Genomic DNA, 20,796 nt, shown 5'->3' with positions numbered 1-20,796 from the left:
CAAGAGAACTTACAATAGAAAGTTTATTTTTGTTTTTGTGGTGGTAGTGGTGGTAGTTTCCAGTCAGTAATTTTTTTTTTCCCTTAAAAACAAATACCAAAAAAAAAAAAAAAAGGCTGATCACAGTTTGCTTTAAACAGCCAGACTTGCACAATATTTGTAATTTTGTTCACAAAGACATACATCACTGAAGCTGGGCTTAGAAGAGCCACTCCCCAGAATTCGTGCAAGGGGTCCTACCAAGGCACGCAGGGACACACCGACACACCTTCTGAAGTCACAGTTTTCCCGCACAGTCACTAGCCACTACACGTCGGACAAGTTAAGTTGGCGTCTCAGCAAGTCACCTCTACAACACCATTTAGTTACACAGGGGCTATAGGTAGCTTGAATAAAAAATATCTTTAAACAGCTTGGAGCTATTGAGACAAACATTTGCACGCACATGCACAGTTCAACAACTCGAGTGCAACACACAACATTGGCACTACACGAGGTCGGAGGGGGGACATTTTTGTGTGGTTTTTTTTTTTCTCTTTTCTGGTTATAGTTACTTCAAGTAACACAGCTTGCTTCATATAAATAAGTTAAAACATCTATTTTTCTTTTTTCAAGACAAAGCCATTCAGGACAGAGGGGTGAACAGAAAGCTACGGATACAGGCGCTGTACATGGCAATAAACAGGCTTAGGATGACGGGCAGGGAGCAGAGGGCTACTCCACGGAAGGAACACAAGGGGGGGGGGCTTTTTTTTTTCCGGAAAGTCACCTTAGGACTGAAACTAGGCGGGCTCCGCTCCCACTGCTCAGTCCCCCAACGAACGCCCACAGACACTTAGGGGCGGAAGGCCCCTCCCGCCGCCGCCATACTCATGCTTTTGAGCTTATTATCTTTTTTCCACTTCATTCTCCGGTTCTGGAACCAGATTTTAATCTGTCTCTCGGAGAGGCAAAGAGCATGTGCTATCTCAATCCGCCTCCGGCGCGTCAGGTAGCGGTTGAAGTGGAACTCCTTCTCCAGCTCCAGGGTCTGGTAGCGCGTGTAAGCCGTCCGGGCCCGCTTGCCTTCGGGGCCGCCTATGTTGTCTGCAACACACAAGTCAGTCAGCGCCGTTAGCCCCTCGCCTTGGCCCCGCCGAGCCCGCCCGCGGGCCGGCCGGACGATCCGGGGGTACCCCCCCAGGAGGAGCGAGCCAGAGAGCCCGGGAGCCCAGAAGCAGGAGGAGGAGGAGGTGGGGGGGTGGGGTTGGAGAGGGGGGAACCCCAGCGCAAGGCTCAACAAGTTCTGCCTCCCGGCTCCGAATTTCCTCCCCTCTTCCTTTCTCGGGAGAAAACAATACGGTTTGCACTCTGGGAACAATCAGCCCACCCGGGAGCGAGGCTGGAGCCGCGCCCCCCGTCCCGCAGGATCGTCCAGCTTCCCCGCGCCCCCTTCTCGCCCTCTGGCAGGGCCCGGGACGCCCCCCAAGCCGGCGACACAGCCCTCCCTGGCATATCCAGCCCCGGGAAGCGCCCCCGTTGCCTGCGGGTCACAGTCCCTAGAAGTTGCAACCCCAGGAGCCGCCGGTTCTTTTTCTTTCTGCCCCTTCCCTTCTCTCTCTCCCTCCTGACCCCAAACTTGGGGCTTTCGCCCGCCTAGCTTCTAGTCCGTCTCCCCCCGCCCCCAGCCCTCTTTTCCGGGGCCCTCTCCCTAGGAACGCGGCTTGCCCGGCGTGGTCGCCCTCTTCATAAATTATCCGCCCTGACAAGCCCGATTCACGGCCCCTACTGCATCCTCCACCTCGGTGCGCCCGGCTCGGCCGGCCTGACCCGGGAGCGCGCTCCGAGGCGGCGCTGGGGTGCCAGCCCAGGCGGCTGCACTGGGGTTGGCTTCGCTTCCTTCCTCCCCCTGCCACCCCCCAATCCTCGTCCTCCTTCTTTCCCCGCCTGAACTTGCCCGTTTTCCCCCTCCACTATGGGAGCGCGAAGAGAGCTGCAAAAGAGGTGGAGGAGGAGGCAGGGGAAGGAGAATGGCAGGGAGGCAGGCTCGGCGGCGGGGCCGAGGCAGGCGAGAGCGGGAGAGAGACGGGGAGAGAGGGCGCCCGGAGGAGAGCGCGGGGGGCCCGGCGGCCGCGCGGGGGGCTGCGGGGAGAGGCTGGCTTTACCATGACTTATGTGCAGCTTGCGCATCCACGGGTAGATCTGGGGCTGGGCGGGCGGCGCCGGGCTCGGCTCGCTCTGCGCGCTCGCCTGCTCGCTGCTGGCAGGGGCGTCCTCCTCGGCTCCGGACGCCGTGCCAACCCCCTCTCGGTTGCTGATGTGGGTGCTGCCCGCGTTGGCCGAGGCGCCGCTCGAGTTGCCCAGGGAGTTTTTCCCGCCGTGGTGGCTGTCGCTGCCGGGCGAGGGGGCCACTGCGGAGCAGGGCAGCGGGTCGGGCGGAGGCGAGTGCGTGGACGTGGCCGGCTGGCTGTACCTGGGCTCGGCGGGCGCCGCGCCGGCGCCGGCCGCGTAGCTGCGGGCGCGCTCCCCGGAGCCAAAGTGGCCTGAGCCCGAGCGGCCGACGCTGAGATCCATGCCATTGTAGCCGTAGCCGTACCTGCCGGAGTGCATGCTCGCCGAGTCCCTGAATTGCTCGCTCACGGAACTATGATCTCCATAATTATGCAACTGGTAGTCCGGGCCATTTGGATAGCGACCGCAAAATGAGTTTACAAAATAAGAGCTCATTTGTTTTTTGATATGTGTGCTTGATTTGTGGCTCGCGGTCGTTTGTGCGTCTATAGCACCCTTGCACAATTTATGATGAATTATGGAAATGACTGGGACATGTACTTGGTTCCCTCCTACGTAGGCACCCAAATATGGGGTACGACTTCGAATCACGTGCTTTTGTTGTCCAGTCGTAAATCCTGCCTGATGACCTCTAGAGGTAAACTCGTGCACTAATGGGGGAGTTGGGTGGAGGCGAGAGGGGTGGCGCGCGCGCCCCGGGGCGCGTGCCCGCCGCCCGCTGCCGCTGTTGAGCCGGACTCGAGCGCCACCCGCTGGAGGCAGGGCGCGTTGCTCCGCTTCCGACCCCGGGCTGCAAGGGCCGGGGTCGAATTGAGGTTACAGCCCATTATGGCAAAATTATTGCATTTCCCTCGCAGTTCCATTAGGATGTACCAATTGTGAGGCCGTCAGCTGCCGATCGCGCGCCCAGCGAGGATGCAGAAGCTTGGGGGGTGGATGGTAGGGAGGTGGCGACTTGGATTTTATTTACAACTTTATTTCGCCCGCTTTGCAGCCCCCTTCTTACTTTGCGTGCGTGTATATGTGTGTGTTGAAGCCGGGGTCGGCTAGGCCCGTCCGGTTGGCCAGCAGCTCTGAATTTGGAAAATACAGGCTCTCACCTTCTGGGCAGGGAGGTGGAGGAGGCCATCGAGCCCATTGGAGAGATAAATCCTGCCCGCAGCGGCCGGCACAATTACGGTTCTGTTTTGTGAGAGCGCATGAGGACAGTGCCCCTGCCGCTCTTAAGTGACAGGCGTCTATTAAAGATAGCTTTTGTGCAGTGTTTCTCCGAGGCGAGGTCAACTCCCATGCATACACTTTTATAACCGAACTCGATTTTTCCCTTCACGTAAAAATGGTTTTCGTGCCATTCATTTGCTGTTTGATTTGCTCACGTAGCCAGCTTGCAGAATCTCCACCAGCGGGTTTCGGTTCGCGGGACAGCCGGGCCCCAAATCCAAGGGTTCTGGGCGAACCCAAGCTCCTTGCGGCCACGGGCGCTGCTGAGGGCTTGGGGAGCTCCGGGCTAAGACCCCGGGGTCTGGATCAGACCTCGGGCTGCAAAAGGAGGCAGCTAACCGGCGCATTTCGTGGCAGCGCCTAGCATCTCCGTAGCTCCTTCCCCCGACTCCGAAAGACGCGGGGGAACCGCAGATGTAGCCTGGAGGCCAGGGGCGTGTCCCCGCCGGAGGCCCGGCGCCTCGGGCGCCCCTGGCACGCTTGGAAGCCGGGACTCTCGCCGTTCCCATGGCCCTGGACCCCGCTGCTTGGGTCCCGAGAGCTACCGGGGCGGCGGCGCCGACGCTGTCGGAGGCGCGGAGCGGGAATCGGGAGGCGGGATCCCGGTCGTTCCACCCGCGCCTGTGTCTGCCGGCCTCGGCCGCTTCTGTTCCTTCCCCTGACGGTTGCTCGCGGGCTGGCAGGCTCAGCTCTCTCCGGGGCCCCCTTTGTTCCTGGAGCTTGTGCCTATCTCGGGGGGCGATCTGAGAGGTCGTGACAGGGATGGGACCCCCAGTCCTGAGTCCCCTCCCCTCCTTTTGCTGTGGCTGCGGAGGATTTAGTGGTGCCCTTCCCAAGTTAATGGCCGGGAATCGATTGAGGCGCCGACGCCCAGACACCAAACCCGACTGGGCCCGGGGCTCTCTGCCCGCCAGCAACCTGGTGTACCGAGCAACGGGAGCGCACGAGCGCCGGCCCAGGGCTCGTAGACGAACTCGAGGCGTTGCCCGGGGTCCCGGAGCAGGCTTAGGCAGCCTTGGCGGAGCGAGACGGTTTGTGCATCGATGCGCTTCGCTCCAGCGCTGACACTGGCTGTGTGGGGGTTTTTGTTTGTTTGCTTGTTTGTGTGTTTTGCTTTCTTTTCTTTTTTTCTTTTATCTTTTCTTTCTTTTTTTTTTTTTTTGAAATTTGTAAAATGATTAGACGCTTGCGAATCTCGGGTTGCCTTAAAGCTGCCGAAACCTCTCGGGTGGGAGCAGGCAGGGAGGGAAGTTGGGGACCAGGCGGGCAAGGGCAAAGAAAGGGCAAACCCACAGAGGTTGCAGCGCTGGCCTGGTCCAAGCTTGGGCATCTACTCGCCCGCCTTGGCTTCCGAGTCCTCCCCGTTGGGCTGTGTGGAATTGATGAGTTTATTTTCTTTCTTCCACTTCATTCTCCGGTTCTGGAACCAGATCTTGATCTGGCGCTCGGTGAGGCAGAGCGCATTGGCGATCTCGATGCGGCGGCGGCGCGTCAGGTAGCGGTTGAAGTGGAACTCCTTCTCCAGCTCCAGCGTCTGGTAGCGCGTGTAGGTCTGGCGGCCTCTGCGCCCGTGGCTCCCGTACACCGCACCTGCAGGCAGCAATGGGCGGGCACGGGTAAGCGAGAGAGAGTCCGAGAGAGGCCATACCTCGAGTCCCCACCTCCATCCCAGGCCCTCAAGTTGCAGACCACCCCTCCACCACTACAACCTCTCCCTCTCTCTGGAGTCCAAAGCAGACGGCATGGGGAAGAACTTCTTTCACATTAAGAGTAATTTTCCATCTGAAAGGACTTGGAGTGGGAGATTACTGATTAAAAAAAAAAAATCTGCTCCCTAAGAAAACCATTGTGAACGAAATAACAAAACGGGAAGTCTTAACTTGGGACAGTTAAGTGGTGTTTTGGTGGGAGTGTGGGGTGTGAGCATGTGGGGGTGGGGTAGGTGAGTGTCAGTCCCAGAAGTGCACGCGTAACCCACACAGGCTCTGTGTGTGATTATGCTGCTGCAGCCAGGCTCACAAGGGCTCCACACACTTTTTTTTCCCCCTGAGAGTTAACTTGGGGTAGCTCTCCCCAATCTTCTCAAATTCTCCCCAAATTATTTGACCCTTCTGAAAGAGATAGATCTCCCTTGGGTGGGGGGTGGGGACAGGGGTGTCGGTTTTCAAGGCAAAAGCTGTAAAATGAGGGCTCACGCCTTCCCCTCCAGCTCAGGGCAAAGGGGTTCCCAATGGAGTCTGCGAGGGGTGCAGGGCTGGCGCAGGGCCGTGGGTGGGGGCTTCTGCTAGCGCAGCGCTGTGTGGCACTGGTGGTCCTGGTGCCAACCTGGCTGTGGTTAGCAGGGTCCCCACCCCCACTCCCCAAGCCAGGAGTGTCTCTCTTCAGGCAGGGGCTCAGAAGGAGACACAGGCTGACCCAGAGTGGGCAGCTGAGCTGAAGGAGGCAGAGGAGGGGATGTGGGGAGTGCGGAATAACCTGAAGATGGGGGCATGGCCCTGCCAGGCGCGGGGAAGACCCTGGAAGAGGCTAAAGGAGGGGTGCCCTCTCTCTCCCTAAGACTTTGCAAAGGGCCAGGGGTCCAGCCCACTATGGGCACTAAGCAGTGTGCTACTGAAGTGCAGCACCCGCCAGCTCTTCCTGGCTCTCCAGGTTGCCCCTGTCACGAGTGGGTTCCACCTACACCCTGACAGGGACCTCCTCCCACCTGCCCATAAGGTGTCACCTTACATGGACGTGGCCCCTTACCTCCACCCGGGCCTCATGGACCCCCTGGGAATGGGACCTTAAAAAAACATCTTCTCTAAAAGCCAAAGAAACTTGGCTCTTTCTTTCCTTCCTCCTCTTCCTCCTCCTCCTCCTCCTCCCCCCCCCCCCCGTCCCTGTGCCTGTTTTGCTTTTCTGCCTTCCCCCTGGCTTCCCCGCCCCCATCTTGGGAGGGGGCTGCAGAAAAACGCCTTACCCGCGCAGGAGTTCATCCGCTGCATCCAGGGGTACACGGGGCTCGAGTACTTCCGGTCTGCGCCCGGGTCGTGGAGGGCCTTGCCCTGCACGCCGCCGCCGCCGCTGCTGTCGGGTTTGTACTGCTGGTCGGGAGAAAAGTGCAGGTAGTCCCCAGGGCCCCTCTGTTTGCCACTGCCCGAGGGCGAGGCACCACCGAGGTCCTTATCAGAATAGAAGCACGAGGCCCCGTACTCGTAGGATGCCCGGTTGCAGGCCAGGACCGAATTGGACTGTTGGTAGAAACAAGGTGAGGTGTATGTCTTGTCCGGAAGGCTAGACGCCCCATACGAGGCCGGGAAGGGCCTCAGCGCGTCATAGCTGGCCGGGTAGAGGGGCAGCTGGCCCAAGAAGGACTCCTGGCCGCTGGGCAGGCTCCCGGGAAAAGTGGGATTCACAAAATAGGAACTCATTTGCGCGCCCCTCTGCAGGACTGTGATTTGTTGTGTATTAGTACATCTGGCTATAACTATTAGTAGTCATCGAACTGGTTTGTTTCTGGATGGCCGAACGCCAAAAGCGACAGCAGCAAATCGCACCAGCTGACGCGGCGGCGGCCAATGGGAGCGAGCGCCGGAGCCCGCTCCCCCGGGACCGCGGCGACCGAGGCAGCAAAGTTACAAACAGCCCCCAGCCCGCCCGCGCGCCCGCCCGGCAGATTGATGGGCGCGCACAGCCAGCCGGCCCGGCTCCCCTCCCGGACGCCGGCGGCGGGCACACACCCCGGCAGGGCCCCCGCAGGACAGCCCCTGGCAGGGGGCACCGGCGCCCAGGCCCCGCCGAGAAGGCCCCATCGGGCCTGCTCCTCTTTGTGTCTGCTTGTATATTACCGGTTCCCCCTACAGCTCTTGGCCACCAAACGGGAAACCTGCCAGCCCCGCGCCAGGAGGGGTGGTGATCCGACCGGGTCCGAGGGCGGTGGGGATCCCTGCCGGTCTGCCCTCCAGGCCAGATCCCCTGGTTTGGCTTGCTTCTGCCCTGCGCTGCCCTATTCGTAGGTGCCGGTGCTTGCGTGGGAGCGGGGGATCTGGGAACGCAGGCCTTCATGCCGCGCACTGGGTTCGTGTGCCCCCTTGTTCTGCTCTTCCCCTACATCCAGCCCCCAGGACAAACCTAAGACTCCCCCTCCTACACGGTACTCATCCCCAGGGCTCCCTGGCTGTGGCCGCTGCCAGCCTAGCCTCAGGGCAGCCCCCTGCGGGTGGGTCTTTAAGCCCCGGGAGGAGGCCGAGAAAGAACACTCTGTGAGAGCGGCTCTGAGCCCCAGCTCCAAAGCCGGCAGTGGGATCTTCGCCCCCCCTTGCCCAGCCTCTGCTGCCAGAACCACCCAGATGTGGGAACTGCGTGGTCCTCACTGCACAGCAGGCTCTGGACACTGACACGCAGAGTAGTTCAGCTTGATGGGGCCCAACGCAGAGGAGCCTGCCCTGTCCTGGGGTGCCCCCTCTTCCCTGCCCTCTCTGAGTCTTCGCCAATGGGGGCTGCTGCTAGAAATCACTGCAGAAGTGCCCTCCCCAGGAGACCCAGGCCCTGTCACCCCCAGACGGGACATGCAAACCCATCCCCGGGCTGCCCCCCGCCAGAAGAGAGGGCTTTTCTGGAGCCAGGATCCATCTCGCGTTTGGTAAAATGTGATATGGATCCAATGGCATTTTTATGGCTGCTTGCTGGGCTTGTAAAACCCCCTGAGTTAGCTTTAAGAGCCTGAACTCGGTGGCGGATGCAGAGGTGGCTGGATTTGCTTGGGTTCTGGGGACTGTTTTATGACAGCCTCTGCCCGAGCAGGCCCGGCGTCCTCTCCCGGGGGAGGAGGAGCCCATTGACAGCGCTGCTCATAGGACTGGTTATGACTTCCTTAATTTCTTCCTTGCCTTTTGATTTTTTTTTCTTTCCTGACCTGCTTCTCCTCCCCCCCCCCCCAAAGAGGGGGAAATTGGGAAAGGACTGGGCTAAGATGGGTCCCCAATACACGCAGGGCATCCATGCAGGTGGCTGGACCTGCTGGCTGGCCTGGTGGGGGCTGGCCCATGGGGAGTCTTGAGTCCCACTCTCTTGGTCAGCCAGCCTTGAGGCCGAAGTTGTTTTTCTGCCAATAGAAGACCGATCCCCCAGCAGAGGAGAGAATTTGGTACTGCCTTCAGCGAAAGGAACCAAATACAGGGAAATGAAAACTCAGAAAGAGTCAAAAATAAACAAAAGGGGAATTTTTCTCCAAAAGCTATGTTTGAAGAAAATCATATTTGACCTGGTTCCTAAACAACCGCGGGCGCACAAGCATTGCGAGTGAGTTACCATTTAAAATGAAATAACCGTTTTTGGAAATGTCGATCAATGCTTACATTTTTAGTTCTCCCCTTACTCTCTCATTCTTTGTGTCCTCCACAGAGGTGTGGCCAGTTCTGTTTACTGCTATTATTTGTTATGCTTTGACCTCGATCCTCCATCTAATCATCGCGCCAACCAATGAGAGAATTTGATCTCCCAGCCAGGCGCCAGAAAATTCTATTTCTGGCTTCTGTAGGCACGAATGGGGGAAAAATAGATGACATTGAAATCTTTACATGTTGGCCATGGCTTGATGCATGTCACGTTGGCAGCTGACCGACTTATTTCTCCAGCCATATCTATGTGACAGCCAGGAAAAAGCCGCCCTCCTCCACCAGGCGCCGAGGGGAGCCCTACACCCTGCAGCCAGCCACTCCAGCCCGGTGAGATGCGAGCAGAGAGCAGTCACCGCGGGACCCTGTGTCTGTTAAAGCCACACAGAGAAATGCCACTTACCTTTCGGCGTGTCTCCAAGGGGAGCAGGATGGCGAGCTGGGGCCCTCGGGACCGCCCTGGTCCTGGGCTGCCCACTGAACTCCTCGACCTCAGCCAGTCTGGGGGCGGCCCGCAGGTGTGTATGGGGGCGACCTAGAAGGCCACCTCAGTCGAGCCACATCGCTAGGCCAGGCCAGAGCCCCAAACCCATAGGTGCGGCCTCTGCCTGTCACAGGCCTTCGCCTGCAGCCAGAACCCGCCTTCCTTGTCATAGCCAATCCTCCTCCGGGTCACCCAGGCCCGCAGGCCTCAGGACCACAAGTGACCTCTCAGATTCCAAAATTCCAAAGCCGGCGCGATCCCCGAATCGGCGTGCGTCCCCAGGGCGGCTTTGGGACGCTGTTTAGACAGCAGCAGCCATGACGTGCCAAGCGGCCTGTGCAACCAGTCTCCACGGTGCTGAGATGGGGGTGGAGGGGGCAGACCCGAGTCCATTCCGCAGCCAGCTCTTGTCCGGAGTGGCCGAGGAACGGAGCTCTCCCGACCAAATAGGCCCTGGGAGACCGCCCCTCGGGTCCCCTTCCGTCTCCCCCTCTCCCCTGCCTTCTGGGGAAATCTCTGAGGGGCCCCCGTGCAGCAGACGCGCCAGGCTGCCAGAGGCTGGCTGCGGCTGGCGCCGGTCCCGACGACGACCACAGCGTGGCAGCAGCGAGCGTCCGGCCCGCTCGCCATAAATAACCTGCCAGCGGCAGCCGCAGGCTGCCCGGCGGCCCTGCCGTGCAAACGCGCCGCTTTCTCCTCTCCGAGCGCACCCCCGGCGCGGCCGCAGGTCCCAAACACCCGCAGCCGCCTCTTATTGATACAGCTCAGGCAAAGACCTCACGATGGAGGGAACAACCACAACACAACACAACACAACACAAAAGCAAAGAACGCGAGCCCAGAACCAAGGGATATATGTGCTTTTTTTTTTTTTTTTCCCTTGCTGAGGTTGCGGGCGCTCCCGGGCCATATCGGGCCCACTGCATACCCAGGTCGAGCCATGGTGCTTGCCATTGCACTACGCAACGCCACTGCCACCAGCCGCACTCTCTTCCTGGCGGCTCTTCAAATTGACCTCGTGAAAGCTGGGACGCGGGTGCCAACCCCTTGTGCCCAGGTGGGGAGGGGGCTTCCCTCGATGGTCCAGACTCGGCCCGCTTCCTGCCTTCAGCCCCAGCTGTGGGCCGCTGCCAGCCGCGTTAACGCGACCTTGCCCTACGCGCCGCCGCCGAAACTTCCCACCAAGTAGCACTTGATTAACCCCCTCCTCTCCTCCAACACAGAATCCCGTCCAACCTATTCCCTCTCCTCCGGGCGTGCCAGACGCGTCTCCTCCTCGGAAAACTGCCCTCCCCCGCTGCCCCCAAGGAAGTGCTAGTGATCGGCCGAAAACTCCGTAAGTTTCTATTTGTCCTCCCTCCCATTCCACCTTCCCGAAACCAAAGCCCATGAACAACAGCAGCCCAGCCGGTGTTAAAACGCCCAGCCGTCCGTGCTTTCAGCCCTCGCCTCTCGCCGCCTTTTCCAGGACGCACACCCACTTTCTGCTGTTGGCCTGTTCGATCGAATCCGGCTGACCGTGAATAACAACAATAATAAAAACCCAAACCGAGAGCGCCTGGCGAGGAACGCAGACGAGGGGCCAATTTCCTTTAGGGCTTCCCGGGGGTCGCTGGGGAAGGGAGGAGAGAGAAGCCCCCAAAGGCTGCCATCCCGCGCCAGGGCGCTGTGCCAGGGAGGCAAGGCAGGCGCCCACTGCCAGGGCGAGCTAGGGAAGCCAGAGCGAAGGAATGGGGGTGCGCGCTGCCGCCGCTGTGGTGGGCGGTGGGTGAGACCGGGTTGGTTAAAGGAGAATGTGTCCCTTGCGGAAGCCGCCCGGGGTGCCCTCTGCTGCGGGCGCGGCTGCCACCTAACCACCTTTGCTCGTGTCTCCTCCCCGCAGGTCTCACCTTCAGATGGTGGCTGCCAAGAGTTCCTGGCCCCTCTGACAGCTGTCGCTCGAGCCGCCCGGGAGACGAATCATCCTCCTTTCCTGGTGCCAGAGGACGCAGGAAATTAGCCAGGTTGCGAGTTGGGAAGCGGCCGCGGCGGCGCCGGGAAGCGGGAGCGCTCCACCTCCTCCAGCAGAAGCAGCCGGGCCTGGCCTGGCCGGGGCTTCCCCTGGCTCGCCATCGCCGGACAAAGCGCACCCGAGCCGGGCTGGCAAAGGCTGAGCTCTCCTCCGAAGCAGGCAGGACGGAGCGGAGCAAAAGAATGCGGCTCTATTCTCGCAAGGGAAATTATAAAAAAGTTCATGTTCACGGTTCCCATCCACATGACCGACAGCGGCCAATGGAAGGGCCGAACAACTCATAAAGTTGTATTGCAAAGTTGTAAATTTTCATAAACAACAACGGATTTATGACCCTTTCCCCATCACTACGAGGAGGCAGCTCTTACACCGGCGCCATCTTACCGCCGAGGCAGCCCGGGCTCGGGCCTCAGGTTTGAGGGACCCGGTGGGGCGCGGTTTTCGGGAAAAGAGCCCCCCAGACGGGGAGCCCTGCCCACTCCCGAAGCCGGAATGGAGGCCCTCGCGGGACCAGGTCAGGATGCTCTGACTGTCTCCCTCGCCCCTTCCCCGCACCCATTTGCCCTGCAGAGGCTGCGCAGCCGGGGTCTGCGGCCCCTGCCCCTCCCTGCACACCTCTGCCGCAGTGCGGGTCCCAGGGGCGCCCTCGCCTCGCTTAAAGGCGGGGTAGGAGCTGCAGCGGAGACCCCCAACCCTTCTTCCCCCGGCCTAGGGCCAGTTTCAGGGTGTGTGCGGACGCTGTGACCGCCCGCTGGCTACTGCCGCTTTACAAGCCCACTCCACCAGCGTTAGAAAAAAGACCAGATTTGAAATTAGCTCATGGAATTTACAGAGGGTTTTTGTTTTGTTTTGTTTTGTTTTGTTTTGTTTTGTTTTGTTTTGTTTTGTGAGGGAAGTTCATAGAATGTCAATTGATAACTGTTTTCAAGGATTCTAGAAAATGTCTGAGCATACACAAAAATCTGATAAATTCTGCCAGGGGGCACATGTACATTATGAAGGCAGGCACCCGCGTGTTCTTGACTGTGGGCACAGGGAGTGGATGCAGAGGTCCACACCATTCTGAGGCTGTGTGAACCTGCAAAAGGCACCCAAGGAAGTGGCACATACGCCCCGGAACCCAGGAGGCATGGATCCTCCTGACCACATTTGTTTCTCCCACTCCCTTGGGGGCACACACAGCCACTGCCCTCCCCTGAAACCCACCTACCCCTACCCCAGGACCCACCAGATAAAGCAGACCGGGTTTGTTTGTCACCAAGCATCTTTATTTTCCTGTGACATAAAACATGGTCAGCCGGGCTGGGTGCAGCCCAGGCTGGGACTGGAGTGGGACACAGAACACAAGAGATGAAGCTCCCTGGGGAGGGCGCAGACCCCCCCCCAGCAGTACAGAGCTAGCTCACAACACACCATGCTACAAAGTTACCCAGGAACACCTCCAGCTAGGGTCAGGACGCTGCCTTACACGTGAGCTCCAAGACTATAAAAATGACAGGAAAACGAGAGAGAGAGAGAAAGCTCAAATACACAGTATTTTCCAGGATAGGAAAAGTCAAGGTGTACATAATTGACATGGCTGAACAGGACCCAAGGCCAGGCTGAGAGCACTTCCACAGTAGCAGAGGCCAGCGCTAGGCCTGCAGCCAGCTCCGGAATGGCCCCTCCAGAAGGGGTGGGTAGGGTTGACAAGCCCCAAACATGGGGGTTCCAGGTTGTAGCACTTAGAATGCTTTGGAATAAATATATTATTATTATTATTTTCAATTTAAATAGAAGCCAATGCCCTGGTCCCTGGGTCCCAGTGCTTTCTCAGTGAGGTCTCGGAGACCCCAAAATCTGCCTATTGGAAGCAGCCCCAGGGTTGGGAGGGGGGGCTTTGGCCTGGGAGGGGCCGGTACTAGGCAGCAGGCAAAGCCAGCCAGCCAGCGTGACATAGGTAGTTTGGGCTGTAGTAGGTAGTACAGAAAGAGTGTGTCGTGTTCTTGTGGGTGTGGGTGCTGGTATCTGCCAGCCTTGGAACACGTCTGGGCTTTCCTGGCATGGAGGCCCACTGGGGCTGGGCCCATAGGTAGTTTGGGGAGGCCCCCCAAGGAGGCCTGTGCTAGGTAGTATTTTGGCTGTGCCAGCACTGAGTGGCTGGCCTGGGGTAGGGAGAAGTGTTGGGGCCCTTGGAGGCAGTCCTCCAAGTGGACCCCAGCCTGGGGGGAGGGACGCCACCCCTCAGTTCAGAACAGTTGAGAGAACTTGAGTGAGTGATGGGTTGGGTGCATACGGTTTGGGGACAGGGCTGGTTTCTTAAAAATCATTTTTATTTCCCTCCCCATTTCGTAAATAAAATCAGTGAGTCACTTAAAGACGCTTTTTTCCGACTGTCCCTGGACTGGGCCAAGCCGCTCATTCCTCCTCCTCCTGCTCTTCCTCTTCTTCATCGTCCTCTTCCTCATCTTCAGCCTTGTCTGCGACAGCTGCGGTGGAGGTGGTGGCGGCGGCTGCAGGCCCGGCGCCCTCGGGGGCCGCGGCGGCCACCGGTCCCTCGTCTTTATGCTCTTTCTTCCACTTCATTCTCCGGTTCTGGAACCAGATCTTGATCTGGCGCTCGGTGAGGCAGAGCGCGTGGGCGATCTCGATGCGGCGGCGGCGCGTCAGGTAGCGGTTGAAGTGGAACTCCTTCTCCAGCTCCAGCGTCTGGTAGCGCGTGTAGGTCTGGCGGCCACGCTTCCTGTCGGGTCCTGAGACAGACGCGTGGATACACGACAGACAGGCGACACAGAAGATAAGAAGACAGGACATTAGCCAGGCCTGCAGTTTTCTCCTTAGCAGGACCGCACAAAGTCAGGACCGCACCCGGCTCTGCTCGCGCTCCCTACAAGCTGGGCTGCGGGAGCAGGGCCAGTGTTAGGGCGATAAACCCCCAGACTGCAACGCCAGCCCCGTGCGGAGTCCAGACGCCCCATCCCAACCTTTCCAGCCCGCTACGTTTCAACAATGTCCCGCTTCCCCTGACAAAGGGAACGTGGAAATCCGGGCCAAGTAGGAGACTCCGTAGCACTTTGGTCATTCCTAGGCAGGCCCGGCTGCTCTCCCGCCTTCGCTAGGCAACTGGGAGAATCTCCTCAGCAGTCTGCATCTCCATCCCCAGACCCTCTCAAGGGCAAGTCAGCCCTCCGTCCCCAGTCCCTCCTGGGCCAACCAGGCTCGAAACCACCAGGTCCAGAGATGGATGGGGGGAGGGAGGGCTGGAGAATCAAGCTTTTCAGAGAAGGAAAAGCCAGGCAGAATAGAAGAAAACTAGTCAGGGAAAGTGAGAAAGAAAGGAGGGAGGGAGCAGGATGAAGGGAAGGAAAGCCAGAATAGCAGGGGGAAAAAAGCAATGTTAAAATTCCAAGGCAAATGGAGTTAAATAAATTTACGAGGATCCAACCCATTAATTGAGCCATAAAAAGTTTTATGAGTCTCATTTACATACAATGCCACGGGCTCTCCACGCAATGGCGCCTCAGCTCTAATTAAAACCAGAAAAAGCAACGCCGCCGAGAATCACGGGGCCGCCGGCTTGCAGCCGCCTGCCCGGCTCGGCATTCCCGACCCCAGCCCCGGCGCGCCCTGGCTCCCGGCTCCTGGCTCCCGGCTCCCGTTCCGGCAGCCCGCCCGCCTCGCCGCTGCGCCTACCTGAAGATCGCATCCAAGGGTAGATGCGGAAATTGGCCTCGGCCGAGCCGTGCAGCGCGCCCTCGTCCGCCTTGTCGCAGGCGCCTTTGGCGAGGTCGCTGCAGAGTCCGGGGATGTTCTGGTCGTAGGAGGAGCAGGGCAGGTTGCTGTAGGCATCGGCGCCCAGGCCGTAGCCGGACGCGAAGGGACTCTGATACAGGGGGCTGTTGACATTGTACAAGCCCGGCACGGTCGAGGCAAAGGCGCCGGCGCCCGCCCCGTAGCCGCCTCTCTGCGAGTTGGGCGCAAAGGAACAAGAAGTCGGCTCGGCATTTTGGAAGAGAGAAGCCCCCGCCGTATATTTGCTAAAAAGCGCGTTCACATAATACGAAGAACTCATAATTTTGACCTGTGATTTGTTGTCCGGCAGCTTTCAGTGTCGGTTTTACGAGGTAGCGTGATATATGATAACATTACACCCCCAGATTTACACCAAACCCCATTTTCTTTTGGACGGAGCTCGCCTCGGCACGTGACCGGCCACATGACCGCCTCCGCCAATCTCCGCCGCCCTCACAGGTGGTCTGGCTCGGCCGAGCCCGCGGCTGCCTAGAATGGAAGGGGAAGAGGCTCAAATGTGCGGCCGACGAAACCGGCCCGCGCGCGCCGCAGGCCCCGCGCGCCCCGCGCGCCCCGCGCACCCGGACGCCGCGGCTCGGCGCGCGGTCTCCCAGCTGCTGGGCACCCCGAGCGGGGGGCAGGGACTGTTAAGGAACCCCGAAATCCTGCCTCGTCCCTCTCTCGGGTCTGAGGATCAGCCCCTGGTGGATGCCCGAGTCCCCTCCTCTTCCCATCCTGCGCCCGGCGCGGCCGCGGGCTGCCCTGTCGTGACCTTGGGGACAGGTCTCCTGGCCCGCTGCATCCCCTTAATCCGGGTCCACGGATGGCTGCCGGCAGGACCTTGGAGACTCGGATCCGGACGCGCGGCTGCCGCAGCGTCGTTTTCAGCGGCAGCGAGGAAGCCTCCACAAACTGGAACCATGTGGTTCGCATAAAGTCAACGTCCCCCAGCTTCCTTCCCTTAATCGGCCGCGCTCTGTTTATCCGCCCTAAAGGAAGCAGTGAAATATTTATCTATTAATGAGCCTCATTTGCCAACAGATTTATTAAATAAGGGCTCCGCTGCTTCCTCCCGGGGCAACCGAGGCCCTGTAGGCTGCGTGCATATTCGCTCTTGGGCACCTGGCTGGCCTTCCGTGGCCCCTCAGCAAGTGTCTGAGCCTTTCTTTGTCTCCACCGTCCAAATCTCTGATTTCCTTCCTGCCTCGCGGAGAGCCACGTTTTGGATGAACTCCAGCCCTACACCTCTCCAGATACCCCCATTGCGGGGGCGGGGGGGGCGTGTTTCTGGCAGCCTTCACCCCCTTGCTCACCTTTGTAGGCCTGGAAGCAGTTCGGAGAGAAGAAGGGGAGGCTGGGGACCCACCGATTCCTTTCGTGATTTACCCTCTCCAGCAGCAGCTCGTCCAGGGAGGGTCTCCCTCCTTCCTGTCAGCTCCTGGCATCGGCAGGCCCAGGCTACCAACCCCTGCCCACCGTTGCCCCAGAGGAAGCCCCCCTCCCGGCGCCCAGCAAGCTGAGGATGGCTGGTGGGGCAAACCCTTCCCCTAAACGCCTCATAAACTGGCCAGGCTGCTCTGCAAGCCCGGCCACCTTTTTATGGTGCTCGATTGCACACCATAAACCCGACCTCACAATGGGCTTGCCCCGGAAATTCTCCTCTGAATTCTGGAGTTTCCTTGCTTGTGTACAAAGCCCGACCCAGCACCTCCTGAGGGTCCCAGCTGCCCCCCAGCACCCTCTCTGGGGGTCCCCCAGAGCGCAAAGGGCGGTAGCGGGGCAGTGCTGCGATCTGGGTGCTGGGACTCCAACACAGCGGGTGAGCCCTGGGGGCTTGAGTGAGGAGGTGGTGGCTGCCAAGGCAGGGGACTGCTAGGCGATGGGCTGTCTCCCTCCCAGGAGCTTAGGGACCCTAGGGAGCCTGTGAGCGGTGATCCGGATGACACCAGTCCGAGAAAGGAGTGGGTCAGATAGGAAGGGGGAAAAAAGAAAACGCCCCCAATATTTGTCACAAATAGTGGTCACCTTCCTAGAGGAAAGGAGAACATGATCAAGTTAAAGGAAGACGAAGCAAACGAAGTCCAGCAGATCAAAGAGGCGGAATTCGACGGCTTTAGACCAATAAATTGTTCCTCGGGTGACACTCTGCAAGGCGCAAAAAGAAAGGCCTGGGCCCGCCGCCGGCGTCTGTCTAGACTCCGGGCGGCAGACGTGGCGGCCAGCCCCGATCGCATTCCTGGGAGAAGCCGCCCCGCACGAGGCCCTGCGCCCCAGTGGGCTGTGACTTCGTCGCTTGCGGGAAGGCCGGCTCTTCCCCGCCACGGGCCCGGCCCAGCCCGGATTTGGCCCGGGAGCTCTTGTGTCCCAAGCTCCAGCGGCGGGACGCGCTTGACCCTCCCCTGGGGCTGGGCCCCCCGCAGGCAGCGAGTCCCCAGGACGCAAAAGCTTCCCTTTCGTTTCTCGGCTTCTGCTTTGCCCTGCCGTTTTCCGCGGTCCGACTGTGAAAACGAAAAGACCCGATAAGATCAAGCTTTCGGGGATCCCCGTTTAATTGCGGGTTCTTGGGTTACAGGTTCCTCGTTTGCTTGCCTGAATGAAGACAAGAAGGTGCCCGGTGCTGCGGGGTACGGGGACGTGCAGCCCGCAGAGGGCACAGGCGGCCGGCTTTTCCAATTGGCAGAATACACTTGGTACAGGTTTTTCCCCACTGTTCTCCCAGGGCCAGTGTGTCTCTCTCTTCCTAGCTTCCTGTCACCCATTTGTCCCCAACATTTAAAATCCAGCTAAGAACGCAAACCCAGCTCTCCGGTGTGCAGCAACCGGTGACCCGCGTTCCCCACCGGCTGCTCCATTCTAGAGCAGCTGACGCTGTCTGAGCGCAGGCACACACGCTTCCCCACGCGTGCACTGGGACTCCGGCCGGCGTGGGGTTTCGCGTGGAAGAAGGCCCACGCGGCTGGGAGGTGAGGTGGAGAGGCAGTCTCGCTGCCGCCAGCCGGCAAAGGGCAAGCAAGGCCCGGTGCTGGGTGGCGCACAAGGCCGCCCGGGAAACCCTGGGCTTTAGGCTTTAGTCCATGGAGGGGAGCGCTTCCCCGACCTGCGGCCCCGCCTTTGTGTGTGTTGTTCACACCAGCGCTTCCAGGCCTGCGGTTTTACATCCGTGGAGCTTCTCCCTCCGCGGCTCCTATGTCGCCGAAGGGGGATTCAAGGACAAACTATAAAATGCCCCTACCAGTTACCTCCCAACAGTCAGTGTGGCAGAATTGCCAAGAGAAGTCAAACCAAGCTGTGACTATCCTAGCATGTGTACATAAACACCCAGAAAAGAGAGAGAGGAGCGGGGTCGGCCAGAAGCCGACCCCCAGTTTTACTGCGCGAGCAGCACGGAGATGCGGGTCGTAAATGTTTTGTGGGCTTGGCAGAGACGGTTACGACCCAAATAAACGCGCCGCGCGGCGCATTCCCGGGGCTCGGGGTACCTGCGCGCAGCCTCCTCGCTCTGTGCGTTACTTCGCGTTTCCTCCCGAAACCGAGATCCACCCGTGGCTGACCCTGACCCTCGGGCCTGGGGCCACGTCCGCATGGGCTCCAGACCCCTGGGGTCGGGGGTGGACAGGCAGGGCCTGCAGCTGGAAGGGGTTTCCTCCCTTGCGGCCTCCGAAAGCAGCCCGTGTACCTCTAAAAGCCTGAAGAAAAACGAGGGAAGGATGGGTTCCAAGGCGAGAAAGCCACTTTCTGAAGCAACGATTCCTTTGAATATTATTTTTAAAAACCACGTTTATTGTACAATAACCAGAAGCAGAGAATTAGCTGTCTGTCCCCACCGAGCGGGCTTGCCCTCTCCGGAGCCAGCCCTGGCGGCAGATCCACACCGCACAATCTAGAAGCAAGTGTAGCTTCTCGCCCCGTTTTTTCACCCTCCTAATGCCTTCCTGCTCAGGCATTCAAGCCTTCTGCATCCCGGCGTCCCGGCTCTGGCGCTGGTGCTGGTTCGCCGGGCCCCCGCACTCGACCCCGACCCGGCGTGGGTCCCGCAGGCCCGCGCGCTCTCGGCGGGTCCTCGGTGCCGGCAGCGAAGGCTTGCCGTCAGTCCTCTGTCCCCGCGTCCGTCCGTCCTCCGGGGGTCCCCGGGCACCTCGCTGCCCTCAGGCCTGAGCCGCACCGGCCGTGGACAGTGACCGTGAGGTTCTGCCCGCGCCAGGAGCCACAGTCCCGCAGCCAGCCACCATGCGGGGACCGTGGCGGGGGAGGGGGAGTCCTCGGGTGGCGCTTTCGGGGGACGCGAGCGGTACTGAGTTACAGGGGGGAACGGTCACGTCGCCACCCCCTACTGCAAGCTTCCGGGCGCGGCTTGGGCAGCGCGGACCCTATAGCAATTGTTCTGCGATCGGATCTGGGGCTCCCGTTCCAGAAAGGCTCGCGTCCTGTCGACATCTTAGGAACTTCCTGGGGTGGCGGCGGCTGGAGATGGCGGCGAGGACGCCTCTTGCGTGGAGTCACACTGCCATCTGCTGGCCAGTGCTGGGCACTGCACGCGCCGGTCTCCCTGACCTTCGGCGACGCGGCCGCCGGCACCGGAGCTCAATGGACCGGGCCCTGCGCACGGGGGTGGCGGGGATGGCGGACAGGGGGGTGTCCGTGCGTGGAGCCCGGAATCTGCGCTGCAGAGGGGGGCAGTGCCCATAAAACAGAGCTGTTTCCGCAGTCGCTTTATCGTCGACAGACAGATCCAACAAATGAAAGGGCTTTGGTGGAATATCCTTAATTGGGGCTGGACAGTCGTAAACTCATTAAGGGCCGAATTCCAGACGGTTCGCAGACCGGGGGCCTTTATGGCGCACCCTTACTGCCCATTCTTTGAAGTCCCCTGTGTCTGCAGCAACAGGGGGCATCCCACGCCGGCGGGCGGCCCACGCCGGGGGCGAGGCGACACGCGGTCCACCCACGCCCCGGTGGCCCCTCCAAGCTTCGGGAGACGCGGCCGGCTTTGTCCCCAAGTCGCAAGGGGAAAGAAGGGCGGACGGAGGAGGAAGCGTCGGGATGGTGGGACCTGACCCCTCAAGCCACATCTGGAAGGCGCTGGCCACTCTCTTGCCCCCACCCCCACTCCCAGCAGCCCTTTACACCCCATAAACCCTAACAACCCTCATTTTCTTTTATGGGGCTCCGGGGCGCCGTGGGTGCCGCCGCCGGCCCTTGCCCAGCCAAAACCAGTGCGCGCCGTCCGGTTGGACGCGGGGTCTCTCGCTGCCTTCTTTTCCCGGCTGTGGCCCGGTTCTGTCTCCCTTATCCGCACGGGCATCCCCGTAGGCGCGCACCCGTCCCTGAAAGGGCGGCCTTCCCTGGGCAGGCCCAGGCCGGGCTCAGAGGCCTCCCCGCCGCCCGGGCAGATGGACAGGGCCTCGCCTGACCAGACAAGGCCTGGGCCTGCGCAGGGCCTGGCCTAGGCCGGCTCTGGCTTGCGACGGTGCCTGGGGGGTTCTTACGCCCTCCGGCCAGCCTTCCATCCATGCTCCCCCCCCCACTCCAGGAAAAAAAAAGATGCAGATAGTCATGAGAGCATGCTAGCTTGCACACACACACACACACACACACAGACAAAACATCGAAAAGAATCAATATATTTTATTTTGGCAAAAGTTAAATATCATTTCAACACAACG

At 60.1% G+C, this 20,796-nt stretch overlaps 3 protein-coding genes across 3 annotated transcripts; all 3 read right to left on the bottom strand.

The window, feature by feature from the left end:
* Nucleotides 1–543: 543 nt before the first annotated feature.
* HOXA5 (homeobox A5) lies at nt 544–2,943 on the bottom strand. Its single transcript, XM_040964960.1, has 2 exons — nt 2,145–2,943; nt 544–1,086 (listed from the first exon to the last, which is right to left on the bottom strand). Exons 1-2 carry the CDS (start codon nt 2,704–2,706, stop codon nt 836–838), a joined length of 813 nt encoding a protein of 270 aa, XP_040820894.1. The 5' UTR covers nt 2,707–2,943; the 3' UTR covers nt 544–835.
* A 1,579-nt stretch (nt 2,944–4,522) lies between these two features.
* HOXA6 (homeobox A6) lies at nt 4,523–7,000 on the bottom strand. The gene is made up of 2 exons (XM_040964961.1): nt 6,452–7,000; nt 4,523–5,082 (listed from the first exon to the last, which is right to left on the bottom strand). Exons 1-2 carry the CDS (start codon nt 6,900–6,902, stop codon nt 4,823–4,825), a joined length of 711 nt encoding a protein of 236 aa, XP_040820895.1. The 5' UTR covers nt 6,903–7,000; the 3' UTR covers nt 4,523–4,822.
* Nucleotides 7,001–13,672: 6,672 nt separating this feature from the next.
* On the bottom strand, nt 13,673–15,545 carry HOXA7 (homeobox A7). Its single transcript, XM_040964696.1, has 2 exons — nt 15,035–15,545; nt 13,673–14,094 (listed from the first exon to the last, which is right to left on the bottom strand). Exons 1-2 carry the CDS (start codon nt 15,411–15,413, stop codon nt 13,760–13,762), a joined length of 714 nt encoding a protein of 237 aa, XP_040820630.1. The 5' UTR covers nt 15,414–15,545; the 3' UTR covers nt 13,673–13,759.
* Nucleotides 15,546–20,796: the final 5,251 nt, after the last annotated feature.

This window comes from Ochotona curzoniae, unplaced genomic scaffold, assembly GCF_017591425.1.
Source record: "Ochotona curzoniae isolate NIBS_2020 unplaced genomic scaffold, NIBS_Ocur_1.0 scaffold_3835, whole genome shotgun sequence".
NCBI lineage: Eukaryota > Metazoa > Chordata > Mammalia > Lagomorpha > Ochotonidae > Ochotona > Ochotona curzoniae.
Note: the sequence above shows the minus strand (reverse complement) of the source record. Positions and strands in the feature narration are given on the sequence as shown.

Excerpts from the sequence above, each read along its gene's own strand:
- HOXA7 (XM_040964696.1), bottom strand. The coding sequence starts at position 15,413 with ATGAGTTCTTCGTATTATGTGAACGCGCTTTTTAGCAAATATACGGCG. Across the intron at positions 14,095-15,034 it reads CCCTTGGATGCGATCTTCAG|GACCCGACAGGAAGCGTGGC; the intron begins GTAGGCGCAGCG and ends CGTCTGTCTCAG.
- HOXA6 (XM_040964961.1), bottom strand. The coding sequence starts at position 6,902 with ATGAGTTCCTATTTTGTGAATCCCACTTTTCCCGGGAGCCTGCCCAGC. Across the intron at positions 5,083-6,451 it reads GCGGATGAACTCCTGCGCGG|GTGCGGTGTACGGGAGCCAC; the intron begins GTAAGGCGTTTT and ends TGCTGCCTGCAG.
- HOXA5 (XM_040964960.1), bottom strand. The coding sequence starts at position 2,706 with ATGAGCTCTTATTTTGTAAACTCATTTTGCGGTCGCTATCCAAATGGC. Across the intron at positions 1,087-2,144 it reads CAAGCTGCACATAAGTCATG|ACAACATAGGCGGCCCCGAA; the intron begins GTAAAGCCAGCC and ends TGTGTGTTGCAG.